This window comes from Vombatus ursinus, unplaced genomic scaffold, assembly GCF_900497805.2.
Source record: "Vombatus ursinus unplaced genomic scaffold, bare-nosed wombat genome assembly UNPS02005236.1, whole genome shotgun sequence".
NCBI classification, from domain to species: domain Eukaryota; kingdom Metazoa; phylum Chordata; class Mammalia; order Diprotodontia; family Vombatidae; genus Vombatus; species Vombatus ursinus.
The window spans coordinates 4788565-4814412 of record NW_020945014.1 but is presented as its reverse complement, the minus strand read 5'-3'; the positions used below and the strand labels follow the sequence as shown (position 1 = coordinate 4814412).

Sequence of the window (25848 nt, the reverse complement as noted above, 5' to 3'; positions counted from 1 at the left end):
TGAGTCCTGAAGTTGGCATTCCAGCTAGCTTCTTCTTAGGTTCTAACACTTACTAGCTCCGTGACTGTGGCAAACTACAATCTTTAAGGGTCTCAGTTTCCTCAAATGTAAAATGGGAATAATAATAATAATAATACCTGTGCTATACCTGTCTAACAAGGTTGTTACAAAGGAAATCTTACAAAGGGCTATATGAATGTGAGTCATGATACTATCACTATTGTTAGCCTAAGTATAATCCCTAAGTCTATTATTTCAAATATTATTCATCTCTAATAACGATGCCTGTCAAAGCTATTTCCTTGTTCCATAATTGTATCATTTATTATTTTATCTTTATTGGTCATGTAGAGTCTCTTACCTCAGGTGCTCCTGCTATTTTGAGCTGCAGCATTCCTTTTCTGTCTTTGTCATCACTGTTTGAATACTGAATGGTCTGAACTTGATTGAAGTCTGCGAGATGTGTAGGCTGTAAAGGTAGAGACTCTCTAAATAACTTTAGATACACCTAGTACATTGCTTCACCAAACCATATCCTGGCTCAATAACTTCTTTTGATATTGATTTTATCTCACCAGAATTTATTTCATCTCTTGTCATTTGTTGAGGTACCATCTTACTCTCATCACAATGATGCCCTGGCAAATGAAAATCTGAGCTTTAAAAACTCAGTGGTATCCCTTTCATATAGAACCATTCTTAAAAAGACAAGTGACTTAACACTTAGCAGAGTAAACGGCTTTGATTCTGATTCCACCTGCCCTGGGAATTAAAGTAAAATAACTTTTGTTCTTTTATCCCCAAACACATAGTATTAATGACACTAAATGTCATTTAGTATTATTAGTCAAATTATTAATATGAGTAGCACAAAAATATTACGCTAAACTAATATTAGTCCTTAATATTTAAAATAAATATCTCTAATAATAAAAGTATATAATAGTTATACATTAGTACCTAATAACATAGGATTATTTGAAATAATGTGTTAAAGTACTTTAAGGTGAATGGTTTTAGAGGGGAACATCTACTAGTAACTCTTTCATTTGCCATCACATATTCATTTTCCCTAAATTGAAGTGCCTTAGGACAAGTCAGATTCCAAACAGAATAATGCTTGTGGGTCCTCCTTGTGATAAAATGGAGATAAAGAGATTTGTACCTACTGCCATGGACATAAAGAATAGAAGGTAAATAATGAACAAAGTGGAGGTGGGGTGAAATTCTTGATGCTGCTTTAGCAGTACTTTAGTACTGAACATGTAGGAACCATAGGGATCACCATTAAAGGCCAGAATTCCTATTCCCATTTCCACTGATGCATGACCCTTGAATCAATTCTAATGTACCCTGAGTCAAAACTAGGAAATGCCTCTGAAATGCATCTTTTTTTAAAAACAGTTAATAAAAGGAAATTTAGCCATATCAGGAGAAGAATATTTAACCAGGATATGCATTAAGGACACTCTGAATTGATTCAACTGAGCAAAGCTTCCCTGCCTGAGTTATTATCAACTGTGATCCATAAGCCAAGCAACAGAAAGCACCTTATGGATACATTGTACTACTCAGGTGACCAGGAAGTGATTTCAAAAGGCAGGGCCTTTAGTTCTTTGAGTCAATCAAGTCTTAAAGATAATTTCAATACCATTTAAGGAAAAAAAAAAACTAGCCTAATCTGAATGAGTGTGTGGGACTTAGAATATTATTTCCACCACACTATAAGCCCCCTTAACTGAATATAGGAGAATGAAGGCCAGAAATCCCAGATATCAGGACTGACTGAAAAGTGGTGGTCAGGTGGTGGCAGAGACCAGGCAGAGAGAGTAAGGATCCCTTTGATTCTCTTGACTGAATATCCTGACTACCCATATCTGGAAGGGTTTTACATATATTATATGTGGTAAGCTTTCTATGGACTTCTGATGCTATGAAACAAAGAATTTTTTTACCCTAATTAATAGGTCCAAAGAAATGAATATACATATAATTCTATCATTTGATTCATTAAACAAACACGTATTGAGCATCTATATGATGTGCTGTATATAAAGACTAATAACAACTAGCCCACATTTTTAAAGAGTTTATAATCTCATATGGAAAAAAATTAGTTTATAAATGGCTATAACAGAGTATAAAAATACCATCACCATAGAAAAGTACAGAATTTTGTATCAGCTCATAAGAGAAAAGATTATAAAAATTAAACACACTTTTACGTAAAGATTCCAGCATGCCTCTTAACCCAACTGAACGGTTTAAACAATAAGGATTAGTCACTGTTAATATACATAAGGCATACTACTCACAAGGATGAACTGTTATACTAGAACTTAACTACAATATTTGGGTCAGGAAGTGATTTATATGGTTCTCCCAGCTGTCACAGAATGGGTGGTCAATGGCAAAATGGCTTCATTTATTAAGGGCTGAGAGAGCATGTCATCCTCTCCCTTCTCGTAGTTGCAAGTGATTTCTTCTTCACAGACCTAGCTTATACTTTAATAATAGTATAGTTTCTATTATAATTAGCTAAAATCTCCTAAAGGATAGGGACCGTGTCATGTGTCTTATCTCCCTACTGTTCAGTTTTGTATACAGTAAGCACTTGATAACATATCTGAATGAACATGCTGAATAATAATTTACATATTTCTTGATCTAATCTTACAATGATTATATCCCAAATGTACTTGTAGTTCAGAAAAATTGCTTCACGAAACATGAAGAGGTAAACAGAAAGGAGAAATCATAAGAGATTTATCTAGGTGGAACTGTTTACATTCCTGCAGGGAAAGATGATATTTGTAACTCATGAGACCTTTGTCAATATTAGGGTAGTTGGAGGGAAAAAATTATATGTATGTATATAGATAGATAGATAGATAGATAGACAGACAGAGGGCACAGGGTGAGTTGAAGATGAAGGGGTGATATCTGGAGAATAAAATTAAGGGGTGATATCTGGAGAAAAAAATTAAGAGGATTATACTGGGAGAAGGAGAAAGGGAGAGGTAGAATGGGGTAAATTATCTCATATAAAACAGACAAGAAAAGGCTTTTACAGTGGAGGGGAAACGGGGGAAGGGGAGAGGGAATGAGTGAATCTTATTCTCATAGGATTTGGCTTAAGGAAAGAATAACATACATACCCAATTGGGTATGGAAATCTATCTTATCCTATGGGAAAATAGTGGGGGAAGGGGACAAGAGAGCAAGGGGTGATAGAAGGGAGGGCAGATTCGGGGACAGGGTAATCAGAAGCAAACATTTCTAAGGAGGGACAGGGTCAAAAGAGATAATAGAATAAATAGGGGGCGGGATAGGATTAAGGGAAACTTAGTTTTTCACAACATGACTGTTATGGAAGTGTTTTGCATGACTACACATGTATAACCTGTACTGAGCTACTTGCTTTCTCAGTGAGGGTGGGTGGGGAGGGAGGAAGGGAAAAAAATTGTAACCCAAATCTTTAAAAACAAATGTTCAAAAAAAATTGTTTTCACATGCAACTGGGAAATAAGATATACTGGAAATGGAGTATAGAAATCTATTCTGCCCTACAGGAAAATTGAAGGGGAAGGGGATAAGAGAAGGGGGAGAGAGATAGAAGGGAGGGCAGAATAGGTGAAGGGGTATTCAGAATGCATGCCATCTTGGGGTGAGGGGAGGGACGAGTTGGAGAGAAAATTTGGAACTCAAAATCTTGTGAAAGTGAATGTTGAAAACAAAAAATAAATTAATTAATTAAAAAAAAGAAAAATTGCTTCAAAGTATGAAATAAAAATACCACTACGCCATAATTATGTGCAGTATATATGGCAGCCAAGTTTGCACATAAAGTCAGAAGACCAGAGTTCTAAGTTGCAGTATCACCATTCATTAGCCCTGTGACTTTGGTAGAATTAAATAGGCTCTCCGAATTCACTTTCCTCATCTGTAAAATACAGACAATACCTGTCTTTCCTACCTAAGGTGTTGGAAGAGAGAGTTTCATAAACTACAAAGTGTTAAGCAAATACTGATCATAATGGAATTTAATAATAAATTTACAGAAAATATAATGACTAACATGACTACATGTTATAAAAAATGCATGAAAAGAATCATTGAGTTCACTCTGAAACTAAACAATTTTGGTGAGTTTCCAATGGCTCTTTATTTCTGCCTCACTGTACCAGAAACCTTTCCATGACAAGAATCAAAGGCAGAATTACAGCTTCCACCAAGAATGACTTAGTTTTTCTTCCTTTGATTCAAAGATTAAACTATTCATTCACCTTTGAGGAGTGCTGAATTGACAATGCATGGGGCAACCTTGCATGGGCAGTTACAGTGACAAAACAGAGACAGAGAGACTTACATTGGAGCCCTTGTCTGTAAGGTAACTGATGCCTTCTTCTGGGCCAATTGCCAGCTCCACAGAAATGATCCAACTTGACTTTTTGGGATGAATAGATGAAAATTGGAGGTTGGAGAAAGAATAAGCACAGGATCATAAGCACAAATGAATAAAGTACATGAAGAGAGCTAGTTTAATTTATAGTTCATACAGCATTTACATACATTTCATCAAGGTAAAGGTTAATGGCCAAAGTGGTGTTATGGAATGAGCACTAGCGATGGAGCCAAAGGACTTTGGTTTAATCCTAGCTCACACTACTTATGCAATATTGATAAGTAAGTTAGTTTAAAACAGCTTGAGTTTCTTCATCTATAAAACATGGGGGCTCATTAAGATGATCTCTAATGGTCTCTTTCTGGTCTATTTGAAATCATAAAAAGTCCTACAAGTCACAATGTGGCTTCATACAATCCTATGATCTTTCATAATTCTCCAAAGAAAAACAGTGATTTAACACTGTGTATAAGTTATGGTAAATTTTTTGTTTGTTTTGCTCTGGTATGGTCTGGATCTATTATTATATTGTTAGAGGGAAAGCATGGGGAGGAAATTCCCTTCACCCCTTCACATCAGCAACTAGTATAGAAACTATACCCTTAGAAAATTGCCTATGGCTCAGAGATGGCACACAGTATGTGTCAAAGGTAGTGTTTTAAACCAAGGTTTTTTGACTCTGAGAATAGTTCTATATCTACTTTGACACAACAAATAAGTGATAAGTTAATATTTTTTTTCTTCAACCAGTAGTTTGATTATAGAACTTCTACTACCTTTATTTGTTTTTTAAAAGCAGTCTGCTGAGTTGCTAATCAACTATGTTTATCTTTACTCTTATAATTTTATTTAAAAAACCCTATAATTTGGATGTGTTGAGATTTTGATGAAAACAGTTAAATTATCAAATAAGCCATATGGTTAAATGAAAACATAAACAATTTCATGAAAAATGAAAGTTTCATTTCTTATCCAGACAGTATCACTAAAACTTTCCCCTTTTGGCCCAATCCATATAAATAAAATCAATATATCTTGTGGTTAAAAAAAAAAAGCCAAGGCTAATTTCTCAATCACAAATGAAAGTGTAGACACTCTCCATACATAATGTTCCAATATGGTTTTGCAGTAATATAATAAATAATCAACTATAATATTATTTCACCAAGTAAGAGATCAAAATGGGATGTTTAATGGTTATTTAACTAACATTGTTGTTCAACCGCGACCCCATTTGGGGTTTTCTTGGCAAAGATACTGGAAGTTTGCCATTACCTTATAAAAATGAGGAAACTGAGGCAAACAGGGTTAAGTGACTTGCCCAGAGTCACACAATTAGTGTCTGAGGCCAGATTTGAATTCAGGAAGATGAGTCTTCCTGACTCTCGCTAACTGCCCTTCTAACTAACAGCTGAGTTTAAATGCATCTTCTGTCTACTTATTGCTACCATTAGTACATATGCATCAATATCATTCCTATGGAAGAAAGTCTCTGCTGTAATGGTGCTTCACTGAACACCATGTTTTGGTGAAACCAATTAAGGAGACTGGACAAGGTATGCCTGTGAACACAGCCAACTGACTGCAAAAGAAACTGGCTTCCCAGTAATATGATTGCCCACTTTGCTGATTTCTTGTTACTTACCCCAAGAGCACATTTGAAGCATTCTTTATCAAATCTGTACACAGGAGAGAGAATCTCAAAGAATTTCAGAATACTTTCTTCTCTATTCAGGTTGGCAAATTGACGAAATGTTTGTTGTATCAGTTTTCTTAGGGTTTTGGCCTGCATGACAAAATAACACAAAAGCAATTTGTGTAAGCAATGTTTAAAAACTATTATTCCGTTAGACACAGGGGACGCCCACAGGTATCGACATATCTCCTGTTAGCAGCCTTTCTCCTCATCTCCAATCAAACGTCACAAACTGCCTATTGTATATCTTGACCTGGATTAGCTAACAATAAATACACATCTCTTTCTAATCTAACAGTGGCAGTTTATAGAGTAATATTTACATATTAACAGATGTCCTTTTAAGCTCTATGAATCTATGAAATTCCAAATTCAAAATAAAAAGTGATACTGTTAAAATAAAAAATCATTTGTTAGCACTTTAGGTTTAAAACGTAGATTTAACATAGTGAATACCTTTACTGTGGTTGTACAGATCTTAGACTAAGAGGTCCTCACCAGTAAAGCATTTAGTCAGTCAGTAAACAATTATAAAGCACTTATTATGTGTCAGGTCCTCTGATAAGTGCTAAGGATACAAAAACATGTTTCCTACCCTCAAGGAGCTTCCATTTTAAGAGAAGGAAATCACATGCAAATAACAACGTACCTAAAAGATATAGAGAGCATAGATCGAAGGCAGTATCAGATGGAAGGCACGAAGTGGGGCAGTGAGGAAGTGGAGACTGGGAGAGGCCTCTTACAGAGGGTAGAATTTAATCTGGGTCTTGAAAGAGGCCAGAGAAACTAAGTAGAAGAGAGAAGGGAGAACATTCCAGGTATAGGAGAACGTCAGTGAAACAACATGGTATTAGGAGACAACAAGAATAAACAGGCCATTGTCTCTGGATTGTAAAGTATGTTGAGCAGAGTAGGGCATAAAAAAAGAATGGAAAAGTAGAAAAGTGTCAGGTTGTGAAGATCTTTAAAAGGCAAACAGGATTTTGTATTTGATCCTGGAGGTTATAGGGAGCCCCTGGAGTTTACTGAGTAAGGAAGAGACATAGTGCTTTAGAAAAAATCACTTGGGCAGTTGTGTGGAGGATTGACAAGAGTAGGAGAGACTTAGCTATATATGGGGTGAGTGTAAGTGAGAAGACTAGGAAAATACTGAGTTACTGGGTTACTGGGAGGATGATAATGCTCTCGCAGTAATTCTCCAGCAGGACCTCTGCTTGGTTTCCACTCTGGAGACCATCATGCCTTCTCCCAGGAGAAGGTGATCAGCTGAAATCTCATCACCATGCTGACTGACTTAGTTTGTAATAATCAATACCTCCTGAACTCCTTTAGTTGCTTCTCTCTCTGACTGCAGGGCTGACAGACGGAATAGTAAACTCCTCCCAAAGCCTTCCATTATAGAAGACTCTGAAATTTCAGCTTTTTCCAGGTTATTCTTCATCAACAGCTCTGCTTGGTTTCAACTGCGTGGACCATCATACCTACCCACCCACCCTGGTATACTCTGCCTCCCAATTATCATCTTTTCTGTGTTGCCTTTTCCCATTAGATTATAAGCTCCCTGAGGGCAGGGACTATTTTCCTTCTTCTCCTGTGTATTTCCAGTGCTTAGCACAAAGTCTGGCACATAGTAAGTATTTAATATATTTTTAATGAATTGATTGTGGGACTGTTGCTCAGACAGAAGTTAGGACTGGATACATAAATCAGGGAATTAGTTACATAGAGATGATAACTGAACCAAGAAGAGTTTAAATAATTAAGTGAGATAGTGCAGACCAAAAAGAGAAGCCAGGACAGAGCTCCTGGGTATACCCACAGATAGTATGCATGTTCTGGATGAAAATCCAGCAAAGGAGACTGAAAAGATGTGGTCACATGGGTAAGAGCAGCAGGAGAGAACATTATCATGAAAATCTAGAGAGGAAAGATTTTTTAAGAGGGGAGAGTGATCAAGAGTGCACATGCAAGGATGAAGATTGAAAAAAGCTCATTATATTTCTGGCAAACAGGAGACCTCTTTGAAAAGAGCAGTTTAAGTCAAATGATGAACCTGGAAGCTAGCCTGCGGAGGGTTTTGAAGAGTAAGAAGAAAGAAAGAAAGTGAAAACATTTATTGTAGATGGTTTTCTCTGGGAATTCAGCTGAGAAGGGGAGAAGAGATACAGAATGACAGCTAGCAAAAATAGTAGAATCAAGTAAAGGATTTGTAAGTATGGGGAAGAAAAGAACATTTTTAGGAAACAGGGAAGGGCCAGCAAATAGGCAGAGATTGACAACTAGACAGAAAATGGGGCTGACAGAGGCAGCTATCTGCTGGAAAAGACTGAATGGATAGGATCAGGAAAGCACCTATTTGCCAAGCACTTTGCTAGGTACTAGGGATACAAAGATAAGAACAAAAGAGTTCAAAGAGCTTACATTCTAAAACAGGAGAAAACATATATGCATACAAACCATTACTAGATAACCTTGGATGGGAAGGCATGAGTAACTGGGAGGACTAAGAAAGGCCTCTTGCATGAAGAGGTACTTGACCTGAGTTTTCAAGGAATTCAGGGATTATAAAAGGGAGGTGAACAGAGCTAGGACACCAGGTATGGGGGGGACAGTCAGTGAAAAAAAGGCATACATCCCTAGAGGAACACCTCAAAAGAATGTGAAATAGGTGGAAATAACTCCCTTTCCCACCATTTAATGTGAACAAAAATATTGGCAATTTATTAGAGGTATACATAAACATTTTTTTAAATGAGAAAGCAAGCTCTTTGTCACTAGAACTGCTCAGTGAAAATCGAGATAACAGCTTATTGGGGATACTGTAGAAGAGATCATTATATAGAGCAGGGAGGTTATAGAAAACATGGGCCTTGGTTCCTTCCAGCTCTGATATTCTTTACTTATTAGTACTATGAATACTTCAGCATATCAGAACTGTAGTCATTTATTTGACTAATATTTTATACATTCAATAATTTACAAATGGATAAAATATGATAGAAACTATAAGTCTCTGTTAGAAAGCAAGATGTAATACTTGAATTCAAGCTATGGTAATAAAAATATTCTGCAATGAATGTAGAACCTAGGAAAGTGAAAAGGAAGACTAGGAAGATTTTAAGATAGAAAATAGGAGAGAGAAAGCATAAGAAAGACCTTAGTTCTTGAGACATACTGGATGTGACAGCCCCCACATGTCTGCAATTTTCTCTTCTTGATCCTTTTCTTATATTCTCTGGTATTTTCAGGTGGAAGTTCATGAATTAGCACAAGGGGTACATACGGCAGCAAGGTGAAGGTGAGAAAAATTTAATTTCAGTGACACAGTTTTTAAAATAAATCAGGTGTTATTTGTAGATATCCTGAGAAGACAACTGTGCAGTACATGTCCTTGTTTACTGATATATATTTTCGAGGTTTAGTCATCTGGATACTTAGAAATTTCAGTGATTTCTCACTGCTGAGAATTCTTACTAAAGTCATAACCTGCCTTACATACATTACTCTTCCACTGGTGTTGTCTGGTTTCTACAGCCAGATGTAAGGGCAAGGTATTATCCTACTCCTAAATCTCTAAGAGCTAGCATAGTTCCCCTCACAAAATCTCTAAGGAAACATAGAGTGAAAGTATCATCTCTACGTCACAGACTTGGAAATTGAGTTTTAAGAAGATTTCATGATTTGTCCAAGTCTCCCATCTATTAAGGTTTTAAAACAGGAGTTGGTAAGACTTCAATCAATCAATTAAGCACCATTATTTTGATACAAGCACTGTGCTAGGCACTGAGAAAACACATAAAATGAAGGAAAACATCACTGCTTCAAAAGAGCTGACATTTTAATGGGGAGGAGGACAACACAATAAGTTCATATATAAATAAATGTAGCATAAATGTAAAGTGAATGAAAACAAATATATACTAAGTAGTTAAACATAAGTCAAGTCAACAAGATTTATTAAGTGACCACTATGAAAAGTGTTGGGGATAAAAGAGAAAGGCAAAACCAGTCCCTGATCTCAAGGAATTCACAACCTGATGGGGGAGACAAGATATAAACAACTATATACAAAGAGATCACAATATATTTTAACCCAGAGGCAAAAAGCCACTGTGGTTTATCAAGTAGGAGATGACATGGTCAGAGTTGTACTTTAGGAAGATACCTGACAGCTGAGTGGAGGATGGACTGCAGGAGGGAGAGAACTGAGAGAAAGAAACCAGCTAGAAGGCTACTGCAATAATCCAGCTGTGAGGTCATGAGGGTATGTATGAAGAGGGTGAGAGTCTCAGAAGACAGGGTAGGATGTTTCAAAAGCAGAATTGACAAGACTTGACAACAGATTTGAAAGTGGATGGGTAGGGTGAGGGAAAATGAGGAGTCAAGCATGACACCTCTGTTGCCAACTGGGGACTGGGAAAATGTCTGTGCCCTCAATAGTAATACATAAGGAAAAGGGAAAGGTGTGGAGGGAAAGATGATGGGTTCAGTTCTGGACAGGTTTAGTTTAAGATGTCTATGACACACCTAGGTTAAGCTGTGGGATGGCCAGTGCAAGTGGCAAACAGGCAAGAAGTATTAAGTGCTTACTATGTGCAAAGAAAGACAACACATAAAAGGGAGCTGAAAAGAAGGGAGAAAGAGATACCCACATGGGTCACGGAGGCAAAATCCAGAGAGTCAGAAGCACAGCCCAGAGGGGAATGAAGTAAGGCTGGCTTGCGCTGGTCCCCCCAAAAAAGGAGATCTTGGAAAGAATTCACCAATAGAAGAGAGTCAGAAAGGTGAAGTGATGTTCCAGGGTGAGAAGGGCCCAGATACTAAGGGAAGTTCCAGGCAGAGAAGGTGGCTGAATAACGGTGGCAAAGTTGGAGAGTCAGAAGCACAGTCAGGAGGGGAATTAGAGAGAGACTGAAGATGAAGTGTATATAGTGTGTAATAGGGAGAAGGCCAGTTTGTCTACATAATAGAGTATGGGAGGGAAAGTAATCAACCATAAAGCTTAAGGGCAGGTTGAGACCAAACTGAAGATCTTTATGTGATAAACAGGGGAATTTGTATTTTATCTTAGAGTCAAAAGGAAGCCATTGGAGTTGACAGAGAAGGCAAGTCACATGGCCAGATCCACAGAAGTCTTGACTGTAGCTCAACACCAGCTCTTCCATCTATTACCTTCTCTTTATTCACAGAATCACCATGCTAATTAATGTCATCAAATCTCTTCTGGACTACAACAATAATTTCCTAAATGGTCTTCTTGCATCCAAATTCCTACCTCTCCACTGAAATTCCTAAAGTAAAGGTATGATCATGTAACACTGCCTTCCTTCTTCCATCTACTCCTCCTCCACATGCTCTCACTATCCCTCACCCCACCCCCCACCTTGCCCATATGCTCAAGAAGCCTCAGTGGCTTCCAATTACCTCTAGGATAAAATATAAACTTCTCTATTTCGTATTTAAAGCCCTTTACAATCTGGAGCCAATCTATGTTTCCAGGTTGACTGCCCATGATTACTTTCTCATACTTTCTATAGTTCAATAAAAATGGCCAACTTAAATTGTTTCTCATAAATGATTTCACTTCCTACCTCCGTGTCTTTACAAAAATGTAGAATGCTCTTGCATCTGTACATTGCTACCTGTTGGAACTCTAAGTTCCCTTCAATCAGTTTAAAGTATAGTTCTTAGAAGAGACCTTTCTTGATTCTCCCCTTTTTTTAGTGCCCTTTCCACCATTATATTTTATTGACTTTGTACATATTTGCATTTACTTATCTGTGAATAGTTTAACTGCCTACCCTGATTTGCAGAAAATACTCCTCAAAGGCTAGGAGTGTTTCATTTTTGTCTTTTTATCCCCAGTCACTCAATAAACCTAAAACAACCTAACTGAATCAAATGTTCTTTTTACTATAACACATTTGCCTGCCCTCTGTGGAGGAAGTGTAATTTAGTTTGAGCCCTGAATAATGAGTAGGATACCAACATACAGAAAATGGAGGATGACATTCCAGGGTTGGAGACCAATGGTGAATATAACCATGTAACCAGTTAAACAGGAAGTATTTTCAAAGAAGAGTAAATACTCAAGCTGGCCTGTAGTGTCAAGTAATATGGGATAAATTAGCAAATGTTGTTTAAAATTATACTGGAGAGTTACTTAAGGGGAAGGCTTATTTGTTTGGCTATGGAACCACAGAAAATCTTTAGGGAATAGAGTAATGTGATCAGACTAGGACTTTAGGAAGGTTTGCTCTAATAACACATACAAGAATAATCAGAAGTGAGTGGGTGTAACGTGAAAGAAGAGAGAACAATTAAAACGTTACTGTAATACTCCAAGTGAAAGAAAACAAAGGCTTGACTAAAGCTGATGGTAGTGAAGGTGGTAAGGCAGTGACAGATGAATGACATACTGTGAAAATTAAGCAGGACTTACAAAAAGATTGGATAAGTAGAACAACAGAAACAAAGAAGTCAAAGACTATTCCAAAATCACAAGCCTGGGTAACCGGGAAGAAAATTGTGCCATTAATATAGAAAGAAATGGCAGGAAGAGGGGCAAAAATTTTAGAAGGAAAGATGAGTTTAGCTTTAGACAAGTTGAGTTTGGAAGATGGTAGGTTAGCCAGGTATAAAGGCTGGCAATTAGAAATTAATCTACACCCAACTTGCCATGCTGAAAATGAGGAAACGAGGTCAAACAGAACTAAATGACGGGCAGGGTTATACAATTATTAAGTGTCTGAAATAGAATTTGACCTTAGGTCCTCCTGACTCCAAGTCCGATGGTCTAATTTATAATGCAATACTACAGATTATTTCTATTTTATATGTAGAAGATGAGGCTCAAAGGGGCTAAAAAAGCACAATACTAGTAACCAATGAAATAAAATTAGAACCTAGATCTTCAGAACTTAAATCTCTTTCTCTTACTGTTACACAACCCTACCTCTTTTGTTGATGAAATTTGGTCTTTAGGATTTCAAAGAAAGTTGAGAAATAGGATAGGAGATTCCTATTTCAATACTTTAATATTTTAAATATCCAGGATTTCTCACTATGGGCCCTTTCTCAACTGCTTCAAATCACAGCCCCTCTATGTCTTAGCAGCCAGTCTAATGAATTACTATGGTCAAAAAAAGTAACACCTGATAAAAGCCAACTATCTGGTGGTGAGACTTTCTGTACATAGCTAAGATAATTCACAGATGACAGATATACAACTCATCACTAGGTCTTTAATTAAAATCTTTCCAGCTTGGTGGGATCTGTCAGAGTCAATGTTTTGTGGGCACAGACTTTAAGAACCCAGGGCCACTTAAACATCAAGATGAGACACTGGAAGAGGACTTCTGTAGGGTAAGAAATAATTAGGTTTTCAGTATCTTAGTATTTTCCCTACCAACTTCTAAGGACTTACACTACTACGATAATAAAATCACTATAATTATAATAACAACATATTAATGATTATCGTTTTGCAAAGTGCTTCATTTCACAAAACTCCACTTTTGTGCAGCTGGGAGCCATGGCCAATGACGATGAGGTCATGTATATAGGATACACATGAAATAATCCTGTCCTTATCTCCTGAGAAGGTGCTTAATGCCCTAGACCTGAAGTTAAGACAATCTACAGAAATAAACCCACCTTTTTACCATCACTCCTGGTCCTGGCATTCAAATACACAAAGTGTCAGAATTAGAAGGAACCTCAGAGGCCATCTATTTCAGTCTGTACCTGAATAGGAATGCCCAAAAAACATGAGAAGTGGTCATACAACCTTTGGTTGACTCCTGAGTCAACTCATTCCATTTTTGTATAGCTCTAACACTTAGAAAGCTATTCCTCACACTAAGTTTAAATCTGCCTCTTTGAAACATCCACCCGTGGTTCCTACTTCTGCTGTCCGTGGGCAAGCAGAACAAGTCTAATACTTCTGTTGCTTGAGAGCCTCCCACAGAAGTCCTCTATATGGCTTCAACATATCATTCTTGCTTAATCCAGTGTCTGGAATATAAAAGTATTAAAGAAATGGTGAATGATCCTCTCATAATCCTATTCATGGAATTTATACTATAGCCAGCATGGACTTCTCACCATTTCCTATTCTGATCCTATTCCTTTTAATCTACGTGCCTTTGCTCACATCATCTGCCATACTTGGAATATATTCCTCATTTCCTCCTATGAAAACCCTTCCCTTCACTTTAAGGCCCAACTTCAGCACCATGTCCTCCATCTAATTTCCTCAGTTTAAAGTGACCTTTTCCTCTTCAAATTTCTCAAATTTCCTCCTATTTCTCAAATTTGTATTTTTGTGAAAGATGTTTCATAATTACTTGTGTATATATCTTCTCTTCCCATTAGACTATAGGCTCCTTAAAGGTTTATTTGATATTTGTATGCCCAATGCCTTTAACAGTATTTGAATATAGGTGATGTGTAATCAATGCTTATTCATCTGAAATGAATTACTGTAAGGAACAATAGTTGTTGCTTCTGCCTACAATATTCTTGTGGATCTACAGATTAAAAGGCAGTGACATAATATTTTTGAAACATAACAGTTAAATAAAGGAAATACAATATCAAATTAGAGTAATTTTGGATAACATTAATAAATGGCATGATGAGGCAAATGACAGCCTATCAAGGATTAAATGTGAAGGAAAATGGTGAAATGAAAAAACAAAACATTGGGAGTAGAGTTGGTAAATCTAAGATTTAGTCCTAGTTCTGCTAATAACTATGTGGCCCTGAACTAGTATTTCTTCTCACTAAACCTCAATTTCCTCACCTACCTTATGGGATTGAGACCCTTGGCTGACTGCTTTACCTCAGCTCCAGGGGATTTAGCCTTCAGTGTTTTGGGCAGATCTTGCACAGCATTCATTCCTGGCCTGAGCCAGGCCCAGAGGGTCATTAAAAAAGGTTAAAATAACAGAAGGTCTGTGGGTAGTTTTGTCTTTTAATAATCTTAGGAGAAATAAAAATGGGAGGGATAGAAAACTATATTGAGGGGGTAAGGAAGAAGAAGGGGAGATAAATCACTATTGCATAACAGAGGTGTATAAAATGAGGAGCATATGGCCATGAATGAAGGAGTGAACCTCACATTTATCTGAACTAGATAAAGGAAGATTGAATTCAATGAAATCCCTTTTACACCCCTCCATTTCCAGTATTTACACATAGAGATTTCACTAAAGAAATACATTAAACTTACAAGGAAAATAGGAAGGGATAGGGAGAAGGGAATGACACAGAGGGATCTAAGAGGGAGGGCAGGATAGGTAAAGGTACAAGCAAAACAAACATGAATGTTTGAGGAGGAATGTGAAAGGAGGATTAAAAGGAGAGGAAAAGAAAAAGTAAAAACCCAGGATCAAGAGAAGAATGGCAAGAGAGAGGAAACAGTTATATGATCACAAGTGTCAGGTAAATGTCCTCTCTTCTACCACCTTATTTGTAAAGGAGGTTGAAGAAAAGAGAGGAGAAATCATAAGACAGGATGGAGGAAAAATACATAATTAACAATCATAACTGTGAATGTGAATGGGATGAACTCATAAAATGGAAAAGCATAAGAAGAATGCATTAGTATGTAGAATCCAACATTATGTTGTTTACAAGAAACATATCTGAATCACAAAGATTTACAGAGTTGAAATGAGGGGCTAGAGTAAAATTTATTCTGCTTCAGCTAAACTCAAATCAGGGGTACCAATCATGATTTCAGATAAGGGTACAGTAAATACATATAAGATAAAATAGGTAGGCAAATTATATTAGGTTTAAAAGCACCAGAGATAATGAATTAAAATCAACACTTAACACATATGTATCTAATAACATCTAAATACTTATAGAAAAAGTTAATTAACATGGATGGAGAAATAGAAAGTAAAACTATAATAATAGGAGATCTTAATGTACTCCTTTCAGACCAAGCCAAATCTAACCAAAAGATAAATAAGAAAGAAGTTAAAGATCTGTTCCAAGTTCTAAGAATAGAACTTCAGAAAAATTGGAGATGATCGATCTTTGACAGTTACTGAATAAGAACAGAAAGGAATTTACATACCCCTCAGCTGAACCTAGAACCTTTAGAAAAACTAATCATGGGGTATAAAGACCTCACCAAAAAGAAACAGAAATACTAAACATATCATTTACTGATCACAATGCAATAAAAACTGTATTCAATAAAGGACCCTTAAAGAAAGAATTAAAAAGTAATTGGAAACCAAACAACATAATTTTAAAGAATTTACCAGGACAAGAACAACTTCTAGAAACAGAATATGTCACTGAAGAAAACAATAATGATTCAACATACCAAACCTGTGGGATGTAGCTAAAAGCAATTCTGAAAGGTACATTTAAATCTTTAAAAGCTTTCATCAACAAAAAAAGAATAAGTCAGTAAATTAGGCATGCAAATTTTAAAATCTGAAAACAAACAAATAAAAAATCCCCAACTAAATAAAATAGAAATTATGAAAATTAAAGAGTAATAAAATTGGAAGCAAAAAGATCAATGAACTGGTAAATAAAAGAAGGGCTAGTTTTAAGACAAAAATAATAGATAATAATAAGCTAAAAAAGAGAAAGGAAAAACAAACTATCAAAAGTGAAAAAGGAGACTTCAACAACTGAAGAGGAAATTATCAGAAACTATTTGGTTCAATTATATGCTAACAAAACTTTTAACTTAGAGGAAATTGATGAATACTTACAAAAATATAAAATACCTAAATAAAAGAAGAGAAAATACCTAAATAAAAGAAGAAATAGATTACTTAACCCAATACAGAAAAAGAAATCAAACAAGCCATAAATGAACTCCCAAAGAAAAAAGCCCAGGTTCAGATGGATTCACAAGTAAATTTTATCAAACATTCAAAGAACAATTAATTGTAGTGTGGCTTTAACTGTTGGCAACAAGAAGAAAAGAAATGGCTTTTCCAACCTCTTTTCAAGATACAAATATTGTCATGATACCTAAACCTGAGAAAGACAAAACAGAAAGAAAACTATGGACCAATATTCCTAATGAATACTAATGCAAAAATTTGGCTGGCACCCACTGCCTGTTAGTTTGACACCTCTGGAATTGATAGAGAGCAGGCCTTGGAGTCAAAAAGATGTGGGTTTAACTCTTGCTTCCTACACATACTGGCTGTGGGATGTTGGACAAGAGGTAAGTAAACTAGTGACTCAGGAAATTATGTAGAAGTTTAAGGCACAGAACAATTTTTGCTATTGGCAAAGGAAGTTTTTTCCCCAGGATTTCATTACAGTGACATAACCACAGGGCTGGTACTACTGAAACAAACAAATAAAATCTTATATTTACATAGCAATATTTCATTTGATCTTTACAACCAACCTGTCCAGTACAAGATAAACACTTATAAATGCTTTTTCCAGTGCTCCGCCTCTTTACTGTTTTGCAGTGAGGTTTTATTTTTATTACTTTTCAATTAAAAAGCATTTTAAAATTAATCTGCCTTTTTTCACTGTCATCCCCTTACATGAACACTGAGCAAATTAAAAACACAAATCTGAAAAATAAAGCTGTCAATATATGTGGTAGTCCAGAAGAACATTGGTCATGTTTTTAAAAATGAACCAAATATGCTCTGAATTCTGGGCCACTTCGGAATTAGGGTATCATTCTGATTGCTCTTTTCTAGACATTCTCCACTTCATAAACGTCTTTCCTGAAATGTGGTACCTAGAACTGAACACAGTACCTCGGATGTGGTCTGAACAGGGCAAAGTACAACAGGACTATGATTTGCTTCCTTCTGAGTGCTGTGAGTACCTTAATGCAGTCTAAAATCCCATTAGATTTGTTTATTTCCATATTATATTGTTATGGAGTTTGCTTTCCATGAAAACCCCTAGATCTTTTTTCAGACCACCTGCAGACTAATGACACTTCTTGAATCTTACATTAGTGAAGATGTTTGCTTGATAACTGTGTGGCTCAGTGGATAATACTAGGCTTGCAGACATGAAAACCTGAGTTCCAGTTCTTCCTCAGACCCTTGCCAGCTGTGAGACACCAGCCAAGTCATTTAACCATGCTGAGTCTCAGTTTCCTTCTAAGTAAAATGGAGACCAACAGTAACATCTACCTCATAGGGTTGCTATGGGGATCATGTATGTAATCATGTGGAGATAATGTACGTAAAGAACTTTGCCAACCTTAAAGCACTATATAAATGCCAAGCATTATCAATATTACTTTTGAAACCCAGTATCAGATTTTATATTTGTTTCTGTTGAATCTGAATTTCATCTTATAAGATGGGCCAAAGGTTCTAGATTACTAGGATTATTTTGAATTTTCTCATTGAGTGAGTCAGAGCTGAATTTCCCACTCAGCTTTATATCTTCTGAAAATTTGATAGGTATGCCATATATACCTTTTACTAAGGCACTGTTAAAAGTATTAAATGGTAAAGATTACTAAGACACTTCACGAGTGACTGCCCTTAAAGCAGAAACTGAATCAATAAAGACTACTCATTGGGAACCAGTTTTGAATCAGTTTAATGATACTGAGGTCTAATCCTAATCTTGCCATTGTTTCCATAAGAATCACAAGAGTCTTTTTCAAGTGCTTCAACAAAACCTAAGCCATCTATCATAGGTTCTCAAAGTGGGAGCTGGAACAATGGAGGTGGGGGAACAGGGCAATAGTAGCCTTGAGTGCAATTGGGGGCACTGAATAAAAATAAAGGGGTGGTGGAAGCATAAGGAAAGGGAAGATAAGAAAATTCTGAACAACTGTTTGTACATGTTTCATCAGTTGTGTAACAGAGTTAAAGTCATAGTGATTACATTACTTTCCAAATAAACGTGCAAAATGCAAATTATAATGGATCAGTAGTCAAGTCTGCCGACAGGTCTTAACAAATAAGCGTTGGCAGGCAAAGGTGTCGTGCATTGTTGGGAAGTCCAGTATGCATCGGCAGGAATATGTGCATGTAATGACTTGTTTACGATACGATACTATTCAGTTACATGATGCAATATTGCGTCATCAAAATTTTAATGCAGGGAAAAAACCCACAAAATAAAATAAATTCTTAAATTTAAGATGCATTATTTAAAAATATTTTATATATTTTTTGAAATGATGCAAATCTAAAAAAAACCCATTAAAGTAAGTAGATTTTCAGGGAGGTGCTGAATAATTTTCTTTTTAAAAGGGAGTGGTAGGCCAAATAAGTTTGGGAACCTCTGATCAATATCTAAAGCACTCCCCTGATCTATCTGTAACCCTGTCACAAAAGGAAATAAGGTTTGTCTGGAATGACCTGTTCTTAATGAAATGATGCTGGCTTTTTGTGATAATAGCTTCCTTTTCTGGAATAATAATCACTTTTAATAGTATATCATAGATTTTTGGTAGGAATTAAAGTCAAACAATCTAGTCTTAGGTTTGCAGATTTTATCATAGGATCATAGAGTTAAGGCTGAAAGGTATCTCAAAAGTCATGTAGTCCAATCCCCTGATTTTGTAAATGAGGAAACAGAGATGCTTATTCTTCCTTTTTCTTTTTTTTTAAAATAAAACAGATGAGAATTACTTTTTATTAATGGACCTCTACAACAGATAACTCCATTTCTTCTCCTCTCACTCTCTTCTTAACCTCTTACAATTTGGTTTCTCACCTCATCATTCTACCAAAATTGTTTTTTCCAAGTTACTAATAATCATCTAACTGCCAAATCCAATGGCTTTTCACAATTCTCATTCTTCATAACTTCTTTGCAGCCATTGATGTTGTTGATCACTCTCTTTTTGACACTATCTTCTCTCTAGGTTTTTGGGACACCAGTATCTCCTCTCAGACCACTCTTCATTATCTTTTGCTATATCTCCATCCAGGTCATGTTCCCTAACCAAGGGTGTCACGGGGTTATTTCTCTAGCCCTTTTCTCTTTTTCCTACAGTCTATTTTCTTGGTTATCTTATCAGCCCCTCATGGATTTAATTATCATACCTATGCTGATGATTTTCAAATATTCCTATCCTGCCCTAAGCATTCTGGTCTCACATCTCCAGCTGGATGTCTCATAGACATCTTAAACTCAACATATTCAGAACTGAACTCAGTATTTTTCCTACTGATCTTTTCTCCTTCCAAACTTCCCTATTACTATCTCAGGAAACACCATTCTCCTAGTCCTTCAGACTTGCAATCTAGACATCAGCCTCAACTCCTCACTATATCTCAACCTCCATATCCAATCAGTTATCAATTTCCTATTGTGCTACATCTTTTTAATATGCCTCTTTCTCCTCTGATATTGCCAGTACCCTGATGTGGCCCTCATCACAGACAAATGCAATATCCTGCTGGTTGTCTGAATACCACAAGTTTTCGCCACTCTAATCCACCCTCCATTCAGCCATTAAGGTAATTTTCCTAAAGTATAGGTCCAAAAATCTTATTCATCTACTCAGTATACTCCAGTGGCTCCCTATCACTGACACGATGAAACATAAAATGTTCTGTTTAGCATTCAAAGCCCTTCATAACCTCTTCTCTCACCTTTTCACCCAATTTATATATCACCTCCCCCCACACTTTTCGATCCAGTAACACTGGTCTCCCTGCTGTTCCATAGACCTCTCAGCATCACTTGAATCTGGACATTTTCTCTAGCTATCCTCCATGCCTAGAATGCCCTCCCTCTTTATCTCAGCCTCTTGGCTTCCCAATTTCCTTCAAGTCACAGTTAAAATCCTACCTTCTATAAGAAGTCTTTCCAATCATCTAAATTCTAGTGCCTGTCCTTTTTTTATTATTTCCAGCATATCCTGCATATGGTTTGTTTGTAAATATTTGCTTGCTGGCTTCCTCATCAGCTTGTGACATCTTTTACTCTTCTTTGTATCTCAGTGCCTGGCACATAGTAGGTGACTGGCTATTGACTAATGAGAACACTGTACTTCTCATGTGGAGAGTTGATAGTAAATAACAATGCTGCCAGTTAGAATGTTACTATTTCCCCTGTTTTTTACAAGAGTCAACCTGATCCCAGCAGGGTAACCCATATGTAAGTTTCATATGTCCTTGATAATTAGCATTCATATAGCCCTTTAAGGTGTGCAAAACCATTTACAAGTGTTAGAACAACCCTGGGAGGTAGGTGTTATTATTATCCCTATTTTATAGACGAGAAAACTGAAGAAGACAGAAGTTAAATAACTTGCCCAGGGTTAAATTATCTGAGGCTAGATTTGAACTAAGGCCTCCCTAACTCCAGATCTAGCATTTTGGTCACTTTGCCACCTAGTTGCCTTACTGAGGGATTATTCTTATAAAAATGGTATAGCTATGGAAAAATAAGAATAAAGTGTCAGTAGGTATTACTATTCTCTGCCATCTTTTTTATTGGGAATAAGAAATCCTGAGCTTTCTCTCATGTCTTCCATATCCTTCCCTCCTTCAGATAACTTGAGAATTCAAATCTTTAATGTATTCAAAAACCTACATGAAAAAAAAAATACTGTGTCTGGCATTCAAAGCCCTTCATAACATACCTTCCTGTCTACTTTTCCAGTCTACTAACACCTTTTACCCCGCCCCACTCACATGGCTTCAGTCCAGTGACATCAGCCTCCTGGTTGTTCCTCAAACAAGACACCCTGTCTGTCCAGCCTGGGTGTTTTCTCTTTGGCTGTCTCCCATGTCTGGAACATTATTCCTCCTCCACTAAGACTACTGACTAGCCCGATTTCCTTCAAATCTTAGCTAAAATTCTACCCTCTAAAGGAAGCCTTTACCAATTCTTCTTAATTTCAGTGCCTTCCTTCTCTTAATTACTTTCTATTTTTCCTGTATGTAGCTTGTTTGTATATATTTGTTTGATTGTTGTCTCCCCCGTTAGACTGGAGCTCCTTTAGGGAGGGGACTGTCATTCTTTCTTGGTATCCCTAGCGCTTAGTGGCACAACTTTGGGGCTTAATAATGCTTATTGAGTGACTGATGTGCTTTGTATATTTTTAATCTAGTCTAGCTGATCTTCTCTTCTTTTGTTGTCATTTATGACATTTCTATTTTCTCACCCATCATTTGGAAGATGGTGAAGTTGAAGTCCAAATGTGGTGATTCCACTGGTAATTGATGGAGAGAAGAATTTGTTACACAAATACTTACACAGTTTTTTCATCTGCCTGTGTCACCTGTCCAGTTACATGCTTAAATAACCTTGAGATGACTTGGTTTAACAAAAGTCTCTTTGTCAAGCTTTCTTCAAACTTGTTTTATCTCCAGTGCTTATTTTTGTTTTAAGAGATCATTTTTACTGATGCCTTATCTTTTTAGCACTATAATCTTTTTCTGAGATTTTGTGTACCCATAGAATTGTTCCTTGTAAAAAATAAAAATAATAAAGCAAAACAGACTGACAAAGGACCATATCTTGTAGTGTGAATAACAGCTCTCATTTGAAGTCCATCAACTCTCTAATGTGAACAGAGAAATGTGTTTCATCATCTATTTTCCAGGACCAAGTTGGGGTACTGGAATCAATCTGAGTTTGGTTACTTTGGAGGGGTATTTTAATCTGTATTTTTATACTATATTTTACCCTACTATTTTAAGGAACAAAGCTGTACCTGGGTAAACACATTTAACACTTCTTTAAGTGAATAACTACCTTTATGATTATAAATAAAAACTAAGGTGGAAGTAAACATAATTTTTGCAAAAGCATCTCACATTTAGGGAAATATGTTTGCCTGATTTGATTATGATAAAGGAGACTATAATTACCTTGACAGATTCCAGCAAACTCTTAGGAAAAAATCTCTTTAAACCAACATCCTTTCTGAAATACAAAAAGAAGTATATTAACAAATAACACTACCAGCTGAATGAATAAAATGAAAATCTTTCAAGGAAATTCAAAAACATAGGTGCACATAAGGATAAAGGTACAATAAAATCTTGATTAAACAATAAGTTAAGGGAATAGTAGATTCTGGTAAAGATTTCCAAGTTATGCAGAGAAAAAAGAAGTCTAAAGGGTTGTGGAAATTACTTTGCTTCAACCTGCATTGAAAATCTTTCTAAAATGTATTATGGTATATGCTAGAAAATACTATGTGATCAATTCTTGATTCAATATCTTAGAATAAGATTAATCAGCATAAATACAATCCCAACTATACAATGACTTAGATGTAGCAGGCTACATGGCACTAGCACATATTTTGCATGCTTAGAGAATCACAGATTTAGAGCTGAACAGAATCTCAAGAGAACGACTAAGGAGCTGCAACAGGACTACAAATTCCGTGTATGTTCCATTATATCACACTTGTTACTTAAGTAAAAATTCATTAAAAATATATATAACTTTTTAACACGAGCTTAGATCATAACACAAGGCCAAGTAAAGATGATAAGATCCAGAGCTTAAAGATATTAGATTTCCTTATTCTTTCAAAAACTCAGGTAGGCCAAAAAGGTTGGGTAATTAACATCAACTTGTTCAAGGAGTTAGTCAATTAGAAGTCATCTTTTCTATGAAGTATGTGTGTATACACACATACGCACACACATGTATATGTGCACACATACATGTGTAGGTATATATACATACATGTACACATGTATGTAGTCTCTGAAGGACATCTCTGTGATAAGTTACCCTTTTTGCCATAAAGTATTCTTGATAACTTAAAAAGAAATAAAAATAGCAAAAACTGAATCATTTCCCTCCATGAAAAGTTGTGATTAGAACGCATGAACAATAACAACCATCACCACAGTAACAATAGCAATTATAACAAAGTAAATAAACTTTAAATAGTTGTACATTATGTTACTTGATTCTATCAAACTGCAAGGCTGATGCTGCTCAGCTACTAGCCACTAGATGGAACCTGTATGCAGAAAAGCAGAACTACTTCCTGTATGTGCTTTTTGCTGTTTTCTGATACCAGTAGGGATAGAAAAATGAACAGGTTATAGGAAAGTAAAATGAAAAGATAAAAGAATCATTTTCCCACTCTATATTTACCTGCCTCCTCCACTGTGCTCTTTGTAATGCCTGCTCCATAGTTAACAAATTTGTTTTCATCTTAAACTTTTCCTGTATCTGGCCCTCACTGAGACCTAGTTCCCTCCTGATGACAATGTATCCTTTGCCAGCTTTTCTAGCACTAGTTACACTTTCATTCACACTGCCTGTTTGTGGTAGGAGTGTTGGAATACTCTTTGCTTCCCACTGTCACATCCAGACTCTCCCTCTATCATCATTTAGACACTTCTCCTTTCCTGAGATTCAAACTATTCAAATTTGCCATCTAATCCAGATACTGGTGGCTATCATTAATCAACCTCTAAGACACTCTCCTTCTTCAGTGAGTTCAGGGCCTACCTCATAGTCTTTCTCGAAGGTGCAACTCCTGTACTCACAGTAGGGGAATTCAAAATCAGTTTAGGGTGGCAGATTGTATATAAGGTAGTAGGAAATGAAGCTGAGGAAGGTTAGTGACTTGCCAAGTATTACATAGATAATAAGTGTGTGAGGAAGGCTTTTCAAAGCCTTAAGTCTTCTTGATTCCAAGTCAAGCACTCTTACTCACTGTGCCATTTAGCTGCTTCCAAAACAGAATCCACCTTGTCTTAATTCCCCTATTCTAAAACCTAAGTATGGAATAAAAGACTTGATATATTGATGAACTTATTGCCAACAATTTCAATGAGCATGAGAATGACAAAAACTCTAAGGATTTATGTAATAAAATAGCTCATTTTTCTGTAGCACCTTACTATTTTTAAAGTGCTTTATATACAATATCCTCATGAGGTAGTTAGTACAGGTATATTTGCATTTTTAAAATATATAAACTGAGGCTTAATGAGTTAAGTGACTTCTTAATACATAGTAATTGCTACCATCATATAACATTTCAAGGTTTGCAAAGGGCTTTACGTGTCTTGCCTCAACTGGTGCTCACAACAATCCTGTGAGACAGGTACTATTATTATCTCTTACACATGAGGAAAGAGAGTCTGAGGGAGATTAAATGACTGGCCTAGGGTCACACAGTTAGTAAGAGACAGAAGTAGGATTTGAACTCAGGTATCCCTGACTCCAAGCCCCATGCTCTATCCCCTTCACCACAAGCTGCTGAGTCAGAGCCCATTTTACAACTCAGAGTGCTCTTTCCATTACACCATGGTAATTTTTGAATGTATTTTTAAAACAATTTTAATTAGTTCATCCACATTATATTTGCATGTATAGATACTCTTTCTCTGCTATACACTGTATGAATGAGGAAATAGGTATAAACTACTTAAATAAGTAACCTGAAGATATGCAAAGATCCAATGACAGATACAGGATTTTGACTCTTCTATCAGTCAATCAACTTATCAATCCAGCCTAAGTGTCACAGCAGAGACTTTTAAGGATCTCAGATAATTGCCTAAGGTGCCACATTCAAAGTGTTCAGTTGGTGCTTATTATAGATATCTAAATTAAAAGCCTCTCTCAGGAAACAAGACAAGGCACACATGGAGCTGCCCTGTTTTTAATACAAGGTCACCTTCATCCCTACTTTAGCAAAGCATCTGGCAGTGTTTTATAACATACATTGTTCTTTTCAGTAGGTTAGCCATTGTAAAGGATAACCTTTCTTTGGGCCAGAGCAACCAAAAAAAAAAAAAAAATCCTAAAGTTCGCATCTTAG

General features: G+C 36.3%; 1 protein-coding gene across 1 annotated transcript in view; it reads right to left on the bottom strand.

The window, feature by feature from the left end:
* Nucleotides 1-25848, bottom strand: part of PTK2 (protein tyrosine kinase 2) — a 304848-nt gene that overhangs the window by 178736 nt on the left and 100264 nt on the right. Inside the window, exons 7-10 of the mRNA XM_027845408.1 lie at nucleotides 22916-22970; nucleotides 6051-6191; nucleotides 4370-4447; nucleotides 362-469 (exon numbers count right to left, since the gene is read on the bottom strand). Of these exons, the coding sequence (XP_027701209.1) occupies nucleotides 362-469; nucleotides 4370-4447; nucleotides 6051-6191; nucleotides 22916-22970 (382 nt within the window). The remainder of the gene's footprint in view (nucleotides 1-361; nucleotides 470-4369; nucleotides 4448-6050; nucleotides 6192-22915; nucleotides 22971-25848) is intronic.